The sequence below is a fragment of the Cebus imitator genome, unplaced genomic scaffold (assembly GCF_001604975.1).
Source record: "Cebus imitator isolate Cc_AM_T3 unplaced genomic scaffold, Cebus_imitator-1.0 Scaffold606, whole genome shotgun sequence".
Taxonomy (NCBI): Eukaryota; Metazoa; Chordata; class Mammalia; order Primates; family Cebidae; genus Cebus; species Cebus imitator.
Genome location: NW_016107921.1, coordinates 950,990 through 961,740, shown reverse-complemented (window position 1 = coordinate 961,740; position 10,751 = coordinate 950,990). Strand labels below are relative to the sequence as shown.

Genomic DNA, 10,751 nt, shown 5'->3' with positions numbered 1-10,751 from the left:
GAATGATTAATTCTTTTAGAGAGTCAAAGACGGAATCCTAGGGAAGATGATATCTGAGGCAGGTTTAGAGTTCTGTATAGAGTCATTGGGCAAATAAGGGAATTAAGAAGGCATTCTAGGCCGACAGAAAAGCAAAGACATGAAGCTCTGAAACAGCTTACTATGTTTGGATATTTATAAGCTGTTGTTATTGTTGGAGTATAAACTGTAAGAAAGAGTAGGAGGAGAGAAAAACACACCCTGCATGTGGAAAAAAAAAAAACCAACATTTAAATTAAACAGAATTCTCAAAAGAATTGAGCAGCCAGACTTTGTAGAGGAAAACATAGAATCACCTAGAAGGGATATTTCATAAACTATACTTTTCACCCCTATTCTGTCACCTGGAATATTGATAATACTGAAGGGAATGTGCCTTATCTCTCAGGTGTATTTGGATGAAATAGCTTGAGAATCATGCAGGCAAGTTGAAGCCAGTGTGTTAAAGAGAATGTGGTATCAGCATCAGATTTGCATTTTAGAACATTCCTTTTGATAACAAATTGAAGGGAAGCTTAAAGGGCTGGTGGGGAAGGGCAGACTGGACTAGGGGAGAAACCTTTTAAAAAGTTACTGCAGGCCTGGCATGGGTGGCTCACACCTATAATCCCAGCACTTTGGGAGGCCAAGCTGGGCAGATAAGCTGAGGTCAGGAGTTCAAGACCAACCTGGCCAACATGGCAAAACCCTGTCTCTACTAAAAATACAAAAATTAGCTGGGCATGGTGACAGGCGCCTGTAATCCCAGCTACTGGGGAGGCTGAGGCAGGAGAATCACTTGAACCTGGGAGGTTGAGGTTGCCTTGAGCCAAGATCATGCCACTGCACTCCAGCCCAGGCAACCGAGTGAGAATCCATCTCCAAAAAAAAAGCTACTGCAGTAGATCAGGAGACACAGTGATGAAGAGAAGATGTGAGCTGTGAAGTAGCAGTCAAGATGATTAAAGGAATATACAGGAAGTAGAGTTGATAGAACTTAGCAAGTGATTAGATAAATGAAGTGCTAGAAAAAAGAAAAGGTGATATTTTTTCTATTGTTTTTAGCATTTGGACAAAAAATTATTTGGGAAGGAAACTGATGCTAATAACTAAGGGTATGAACTTCCCACATAAGCCGGCAATTTTGATCACCCTCGTTCTCCACGACCATGAATATTTGAGAGTTGCTAGGAAGACAAGAATGGTTACTTCCTGAGTAGCTGTCGGTTGTCACTATGAAACATGAAAATGCACTATCAGTTTGCTATGTCTAGGTATTCCAATATTTATACTCAGTTAACTCTTTAAGATATATTAGTATTAAACATGTGTATTTATATAAACGCATTTTAATTTTTGTTTCCATGCTCTTTAGAATTCATCCAGAGGGCAGCCTTGTGGATGGCCCCGAAGCAAGCCTGATGGAACAGGATAGCACCAACCATGTTGAGGGCAACAGACTAAGTCCATTCCTGATACCATCGCCTCTCATTTGCCAGACAGAACCTCTGGCTACAAAGCTCCAGAATGGAAGCCCACTACCTGAGAGAACTCATGCAGAAGTAAATGGAGACACCAAGTGGCAGTCTTTCAAAAGTTATTATGGAATACCCCATATGAAGGGAAGCCAGAATAGTCGTGTGAGTCCTGACTTTATACAAGAAAGTAAAGGGTATTCCAAGTGTTTGCAAAATGGAGGAATAAAACGCACAGTTAGTGAACCTTCTCTCTCTGGGCTCCATCAGATCAAGAAATTGAAACAAGACCAAAAGGCTAATGGAGAAAGACGTAACTTCGGGGTAAGCCAAGAAAGAAATCCAGGTGAAAGCAGTCAACCAAATGTCTCCGATTTGAGTGATAAGAAAGAATCTGTGAGTTCTGTACCCCAAGAAAATGCAGTTAAAGATTTCACCAGTTTTTCAACACATAACTGCAGTGGGTCTGAAAATCCAGAGCTTCAGATTCTGAATGAGCAGGAGGGGAAAAGTTCTAATTGCCATGACAAGAACATCGTATTACTTAAAAACAAGGCAGTGCTAATGCCTAATGGTGCTACAGTTTCTGCCTCTTCCATGGAACACACACATGGTGAACTCCTGGAAAAAACACTGTCTCAATATTATCCAGATTGTGTTTCCATTGTGGTGCAGAAAACCACATCTCACATGAATGCCATTAACAGTCAGGCTACTAATGAGTTGTCCTGTGAGATCACTCATCCATCGCATACCTCAGGGCAGATCAATTCCGCACAGACCTCTAACTCTGAGCTGCCTCCAAAGCCAGCTGCAGTGGTGACTGAGGCCTGTGTTGCTGATGATGCTGAAAATGCCAGTAAACCAGCTGCAATGCTAGATACCTGTCCCTTTCAGAAACCAGAACAACTGCAACAACAAAAATCAGTTTTTGAGATATGCCCATCTCCTGCAGAAAATAATGACATCCAAGGAACCACAAAGCTAATGTCTGGTGAAGAATTCTGTTCAGGTTCCAGCAGCAATTTCCAAGCTCCTGGTGGCAGCTCTGAACGGTATTTAAAGCAAAATGAAATAAATGGTGCTTACTTCAAGCAAAGCTCAGTGTTCACTAAGGATTCCTTTTCTGCCACTACCACATCACCACCACCATCACAATTGCTTCTTTCTCCCCCTCCTCCTCTTTCACGGGTTCCTCAGCTTCCTTCAGAAGGAAAAAGCACTCTGAATGGTGGAGTTTTTGAAGAACACCATCACTATCCCAACCAAAGTAACACAACACTTTTAAGAGAAGTGAAAATAGAGGGCAAACCTGAGGCACTGCCTTCCCAGAGTCCTAATCCATCTACACATGGATGCAGCCCTTCTCCAGTGCTTTCTGAAAGGCCTCAGAATAATTGTGCTAACATGAATGACATACAGACTGCAGGGACAATGACTGTTCCATTGTGTTCTGAGAAAATAAGACTAATATCAGAACAGCTCAAGCATAACCCACCAACTTTTGGTAGCAGTGACCAGTTACAGGACCACTGCCAGAAGTTGATGAGAAACAAAGAGCAAGAGATTCTGAAGGCTCGAAACAAGGAACAAACACGAGATCTTTTGCCCCCAACACAGCACTATCTGAAACCAGGATGGATTGAATTGAAGGCCCCTCATTTTCACCAAGCAGAATCCCATCTAAAACGTAATGAGGCATCACTGCCATCAGTTCTTCAGTATCAAGCCAATCCTTCCAATCAAATGACCTCCAAACAATACACTGGAAATTCCAACATGCCTGGAGGGCTCCCAAGGCACACTTACACCAAGAAAACGACACAGCTGGAGCACAAGTCACAAATGTACCAAGCTGAAATAAATCAAGGGCAATCCCAAGGTACAGTGGACCAACATCTCCAGTTCCAAAAACCTTCACACCAGGTGCACTTCTCCAAAACAGACCATTTACCCAAAGCTCATGTGCAGTCAGTGTGTGGCACTAGATTTCATTTTCAACAAAGAGCAGATTCCCATACTGAAAAACTTATGTCCACATTGTTGAAACAGCACTTGAATCAACAGGCTTCAGAGACTGAGCCATTTTCAAACTCACATCTTTTGCAACATAAGCCTTATAAACAGGCAGCACAGACACAACCATCCCAGATTTCACATCTCCCTCAAAACCAGCGACAGCAGCAAAGATTACAAATAAAGAATAAAGAAGAAATACTCCAGACTTTTCCTCGTCCCCAAAGCAACCATGATCAGCAAAGAGAAGGATCATTCTTTGGGCAGATTAAAGTGGAAGAATGTTTTCATAGTGAAAATCAGTATTCAAAATCAAGTGAGTTCCAGACTCATAATGCCCAAATGGGACTGGAGGAAGCACAGAATATGAATAGTAGAGATTCCCCTTATAGTCAGACCATGAAATCAAGTGCATGCAAAGTACAGGTTTCTTGTTCAAACAATATACACCTAGTTTCAGAGAATAAAGAACAGACTACACATCCTGAACTTTTTACAGGAAACAAGACCCAAAACTTGCATCACATGCAATATTTTCCAAATAATGTGATCACAAAGCAAGATCTTCACAGGTGCTTTCAAGAACAGGAGCAGAAGTCACAACAAGCTTCAGTTCGACAGGGATATAAAAGTAGAAACCAAGATATATCTGGTCAACAAGCTGCACAACTTGCTCAGCAAAGGTACTTGACACATAACCAAGCAAATGCTTTTCCTGTGCCTGACCAGGGAGGAAGTCACGCTCAGACCCCTCCCCAGAAGGACATTCAAAAGCATGCTGCGCTAAGGTGGCATCTCTTACAGAAGCAAGAACAGCAGCAAACACAGCAGTCTCAGACTGAGTCTTGCCATAGTCAGATGCATAGGCCAATTAAGGTGGAACCTGGATCCAAGCCACATGCCTGTATGCACACAGCACAACCAGAAAACAAAACATGGAAAAAGGTAACTAAGCAAGAAATTCCACCTCCAAGCTGTGATAATGTCCAGGAAAAGAGCATCATTGAGACCATGGAACAGCATCTGAAGCAGTTTCAGGTCAAGTCGTTATTTGACCATAAGGCTCTTACTCTCAAATCACAGAAGCAAGTAAAAGTTGAAATGTCAGGGCCAGTAACAGTTTTGACTAGACATACCACTGCTGCAGAACTTGATAGCCACACCCCAGCTTTAGAGCAGCAAGCAACTTCTTCTTCAGAAAAGACACCAACCAAAAGAACAGCTGGTTCTGTTCTCAATAATTTTATAGAGTCACCTTCCAAATTACTAGATACTCCTATAAAAAATTTATTGGATACACCTGTCAAGACTCAATATGATTTCCCATCATGCAGATGTGTAGGTAAGTGCCAGCAGTGTACTGAGACACATGGTGTTTATCCATAATTAGCAAATTTATCTTCAGATATGGGATTTTCTTTCTTTTTTTTTTAATCTTGAGTCTGGCAGCAATTTGTAAAGGCTCATAAAAATCTGAAGCTTACATTTTTTGTCTTTAAATTACCAATGCTTGTGTCTTATGAAAGAGAACTTCACTTACATTGTTTTTTTAAAAAAAAAATTAAATAATTATGCATGTTTATTTTTCCCTCTATTCAAACCCTGTAAAATTTGAATGTATCTGTTTTAGATCAGTTCATCTATTTAGTTCTTTGTATATTATCTCCTGGAGAGACAGCCAGGCAGCAAAAAATCTATTAAAATGAGAAAATAACTGCGATATGCAGTCTAATGTAGGAACTTTATTTTTTAACTCAAGGTAAAATATAATAGTTTTACAAGATTTCTGGCTAATAGGGAAATTATTATCTTCAGTCTTCATGAGCTGGGGGAAACTGTAATGCTGACACTCTTAGTGCTCCGAAAGTTGCCTTTCCTCCATTTATACATTTGGAATGTTGCAATTTATATTCATTTTGATTCCATTTTCTCTAAACTTTCATCCTTTTGATTAAAAAAAATATGATACAGGCATACCTCAGAGACATTGTGGGTTTGTCTCCATACCACCACAATCAAGTGAATATTACAATAAAGCAAGTTGTAAGAACATTTTTGTTTCTCACTGTATATAAAAAGTTAGTTGTATACTATACTGTAATATACTAAGTGTGCAGTAGCATTGTGTCTAAAAAATACATACTTATTTAAAAATAATTTATTGCTAAAAATATTGCTAACATTTGGGCCTTTAGTGAGTTCTAATCTTTTTGCGGGTGGAGGGTCTTGCTTTAATGTTGATTGCTGTGGACTGATCATGGTGGGAGTTGCTGAAGGTATGATGGCTGTGTGTGTGGCAATTTCTTAGACAACAATGAAGTTTGCTGCATCAATTGACTTTTCCATTCACAAAAGATTTCTCTGTAGCATGCAGTGCTGTTTGATAGCATTTTACCCACAGCGAATTTCTTTCAAAATTGAACTCAATCCTCTCAAACTGTGCTGCTGCTTTATCAACTAAGTTTTTCTAATATTCTAAATTATTTGTTGTCATTTCAACAGAGTTTACAGCATCTTTGCCAGAAGTATATCCCATCTCAAACATTCTTTGTTCATCCGTAAGAAGCAACTCTTATCCTTTCAAGTTTTTTCACAATATTGGAGTCATTCAGTCACATCTTCAGGCTCTCCTTCTAATTCTGATTCTCTTGCTACATCTACCTCATCTACCGTGGCTTCCTCCACTGAAGTCTTGACTTCCTCAAAGTAATCCATGAGGGTTGGAATCAACTTCTTCCAAACTCCTGTTAATGTTGATATATTGACCATCTCCCATGAATTATGAGTGTTTTTAATAACTTCTAAATGGTGAATCCTTTCCAGAAGGCTTTCAATGTACTTTGCCCAGATCCATGAGAAGAATCACTATCTTGGCAGCTGTAGACTAACAATATATTTCTTAAGTGATAAGAATTGAGTCAAAAGCACTCCTTGATCCATGGGCTGCAGAATGAATATTGTGTTAACAGACGTGAAAACAGCATTAGTCTCCTTGTGCATCTCCATCAGCACTCTTGGGTGACTAGGTGCCTTGAGCAGTAATATTTTGAAAAGAAGCTTAGGTTTTGTAGTTATTGTTGTGTGTGTGTGTTTTTTATTATTTATTTTTTTAGCAGTAAATCTCAACACTGGGCTTAAAATATTCAGTAAACTATGTTATAAACAGATGTGTTATCGTCCAGACTTTGTTGTTCTATTACTCTACACAAACAGAGTAGACTTAGCATAATTCTAAAGGGCCTTAGGATTTTCAGAATGGTAAATGGAGATGGGCTTCAACTTAAAATCACGGCCTACATTAACCTGTAACAAGAGAATCAGCCTGTCCTTTGAAGCAAGGCATTGACTTCTATCTATGAAAGTCCTAGATGGCATGTCTTTCAATAGAAGGCCGTTTCAACTACATTTAAGAATCTACTGTATGGTAGAGCCACCTTCAGCAACGATCTTAGCTAGATCTTCTGCATAACTTGCTGCAGCTTCTACATCAGCACTTGCTGCCTCATCTCGTCCTTTTATGTTATAGAGACAGCTTCTTAAGCTTTATAAGGCAACTTCTGCTAGCTTGCAACTTTCCTTCTGCAGCTTCCTCACTCTCTTCATAGAATAAAAGAGAGTCAGGGCCTTGCTCTGGATTAAGTTTTGACTTAAGGAATGTTGTGGCCCGCGTGATCTTCTATCCAGACTACAAAAACATTCTCCATATCAGCAGTAAGGCTGTTTTGCTTTCTTACCTTTCATGTGTTCACTGGAGTAGCACTTTTAATTTCCTTCAAGAACTTTTCCTTTACATTCACAGCTTGGCTAACTGGCATGCAAGGCCTAGCTTTCAGCCTCTCTCAGCTTTTGACATGACTTCCTCACTTAGCTCAGTCGTATCTAGCTTTTAATTTAAAGTGACAGACATACAACTCTTCCTTTCACTTGAACACTTAGAGGCCACTGTAGGGTTATTAATTGGCCTAATTTCAATATTGTTGTGTTTTGGGGAACAGAGAGGCCCAGAGAGAGGAAGAGAGCCATGGGAAAGGCTGGTTGACAGAGCACACAGAATGCACACAACATTTATCAGATTAGGTGGCACCCCAAGACAGTTAGAACAGTAATATCAAAGATCACTGATCACAGATCACCATCCCTAACAGATATAATAATAATAATAAAGCTGAAGGTACTGTGAGAATTGCCAAAATGTGGTACAGAGACATGAAGTGAGCACAAATGACACTGATAGACTTACTTGACACATGAGATTGCCACAAACCTACAGTTTGTAAAAGTCACAGTAACTGCAAATCATGGTAAAATGAGGTATGCCTGTATTCCATTTAAAAAAAAAAAAGCTTTTGTTTAATTCATGATACATACTAGGTCTACAGGAATAGTGAAACATTTTTGCTGATGGATGTAGATATATATGTGGGTAGAGATGAAGATCTTAATTACAGCTATGCAGTATAGATTTAGTTTAGGACATTTGAAAAGACAAATGTTAAATTAGTGTGACTAATGGCATACCCATGCCATGTTTTCCCTCTTGCAAAGAGATACCCCACCCCCACATTGTGTAGGAGGATGGAGGGAGGACTCACACTACCCCTCTTTGTGTGTGGTTATTAAGTTGCCTCACTGGGCTTAAACACCACACGTCTCATAGGTAATATTTGGTAAGTTGTAATCATCATCACTCTTCTCTTATCACCCAACCCTGTCTTCCCACTTTTCCATCTTCACTGGTTTGCAACAGCCCCTTCTTTTTGCCTGACTCTCCAGGATTTTCTCGCATCATAAATTGTTCTGAAGTACATACTAATATGGGTCTGGATTGACGATTGATATTTACAGAACAGTAATTAAGTATTGTGGGGAAATAGGAAAAAACGGTATCCTTCACAATAAACCAAGCAATATCTGGGGCTGGGCTACAGCAGGAAATTTTATTTTTAATATTTTAAAATCCGAGTGACAGGCTTCCAGTTAGCTTCAAATGTTTTTTTCTTTTTTCAGCTAAAAAAAATTGGATTGTAGTTGATACTACATATAATACATTCTAATTCCCTCACTGTATTCTTTGTTCAGTTTCACTTATTTGGTTTAAAATAACTTTTTATCCCATATCTGAAATGTAATATATTTTTATCCAACAACCATCATGTACATATACTTCATTATGTGGCACATTTTCTAATAGATCAGTCCATCAATTTACTCATTTTAAAGAAAAAAAATTTAAGTCACTTTTAGAGCCCTTAATGTGTAGTTGGGGGATAAGCTTTGTGGATGTAGCCTTTATATTTAGTATAATTGAGGTCTAAAATAATAATCTTCTATTATCTCAACAGAGCAAATTATTGAAAAAGATGAAGGTCCTTTTTATACCCATCTAGGAGCAGGTCCTAATGTGGCAGCTATTAGAGAAATCATGGAAGAAAGGTAATTAACGCAAAGGCACAGGGCAGATTAACGTTTATCCTTTTGTATATGTCAGAATTTTTCCAGCCTTCACACACAAAGCAGTAAACAATTGTAAATTGAGTAATTATTAGTAGGCTTAGCTATTCTAGGGTTGCCAACACTACACACTGTGCTATTCACCAGAGAGTCACAATATTTGACAGGACTAATAGTCTGCTAGCTGGCACAGGCTGCCCACTTTGCGATAGATGCCAGAAAACCCAGGCATGAACAGGAATCGGCCAGCCAGTCTGCCAGCCACAAGGTACTGGCACAGGCTCCAAAGAGAGGTCCCACTCTGACTTTCCCACCTGATAATAAAGTGTCAAAGAGGAAAGAATTGTCAAGTGTGTATAAGAAAGGAACCACTGAATTAAATCCACCTAGTATTGCAAATGAGTAGTTATCTTTAAGTTTTCTTTTACTATAAAAAGAGAGCAAGTGTGATATGTTGAATAGAAAGAGAAACAGATACTATTTACAGCTGCCATTTTTTTTTTTTTTTCACCATCAATCACAGGTATACAAGTTCTTGCCTTTACTCCTGCATGTAGAAGACTCTTATGAGCGAGTTAATGCAGAGAGGGCCTTTCATATAAATTTATACAGCTCTGAGCTGTTCTTCTACTAGGGTGCCTTTTCATTAAGAGGTAGGCAGTATTATTATTAAGGTACTTAGGATGCATTGGGGCAGCAAGGACATATTCGGTATCATTCTTGCTCCATTTCCAAATTATTCATTTCTAAACTAGCATGTAGAAGTTCACTAAATAATCATCTAGTGGCCTGGCAGAAATAGTGAATTTCCCTAAGTGCCTTTTTTTTAAAAAAAAAAACAAGCAGTAGATGGTGTTTTGCTCATAAGGGAAGATATAGTCTATTTCCAGAACTATTCTATATTTTCAATATGGCTAGATACTAATTATTTGCCAGCCCTCTTTTCTAAATTGTGAGACATTCTTGGAGGAACAGTTTTAACTAAAACCTATTATGACTCCCCAAATTTTAAAATAGCTAAATTTAGTAAGGGGGAAAATAATAGTTTATGCTTTAGAAGACTGAACTTAGCAAACTAACTTGAATTTTGTGCTTTGTGAAATTTTATATAGAAATGAGCTTTCCCGTTATTTTCACCCAACATGTAATTTACAAAATAGTTCATTACAGTTATCAATACATTTTGATACTGAAGAAAAACAAAGCTTAAAAACTATTATCCAATTTGCTTGGCTTAGACCTGTTTTTTTGTTTTTTTTTGTTTTTTTTTTAAAACCCATTCATTTCTCAGGATGTGGTCATAGAATAAAGTTGTGCTCAAATGTTCAAATATTTTGATTGCCTTTTGAATTCATTTGCTAATTGTAAGTGTGTGTGTGTTTCTGTGGGTTTCTTTAAGGTTTGGACAGAAGGGTAAAGCTATTAGGATTGAAAGAGTCATCTATACTGGTAAAGAAGGCAAAAGTTCTCAGGGATGTCCTATTGCTAAGTGGGTAAGTGTAACTTGATAAAGCTTTTGGTGTTGAATTTTGGGCGTTTTTATTTGTAAATCTAACACTGAGAATAGGGTTATTCAGATTAAAGATTCATGACAGTTGAAAAGAGCATAACCTGTATTTTTTATCGTGTGTTATCTCTTAAGAAGTTGCAGATTTGTTCTAAAATCAACAATCTGTATTTAATTGAAAGAATTTAGTGATGGGGAGGAGGTCCATTCTAGTGCCTGCTAAATGTATAATCCTTCTTAGAATGTGAAGTGGTCCTTAATCTTTTAAATACCTTCACTTAGTC

At 38.4% G+C, this 10,751-nt stretch overlaps 1 protein-coding gene across 4 annotated transcripts in view; it reads left to right on the top strand.

The window, feature by feature from the left end:
• Window positions 1-883: 883 nt before the first annotated feature.
• TET2 (tet methylcytosine dioxygenase 2) overlaps window positions 884-10,751 on the top strand; it is a 45,609-nt gene continuing 35,741 nt past the window's right edge. Inside the window, exons 1-3 of one of the 4 annotated variants that reach the window (XR_005198045.1) lie at window positions 884-4,851; window positions 9,484-9,613; window positions 10,360-10,445. Coding sequence is in view for 2 of the 4 variants with exons in the window: in XM_037734333.1 (XP_037590261.1) it covers window positions 1,383-4,851; window positions 8,852-8,942; window positions 10,360-10,453 (3,654 nt within the window). In the remaining 2 variants the exon portion in view is untranslated. Of the gene's footprint in view, window positions 4,852-8,851; window positions 8,943-9,483; window positions 9,614-10,359; window positions 10,454-10,751 lie in introns of those variants that run through there. The other 3 variants (XM_037734333.1, XM_017516829.2, XR_005198044.1) reach the window with 3 other exon arrangements.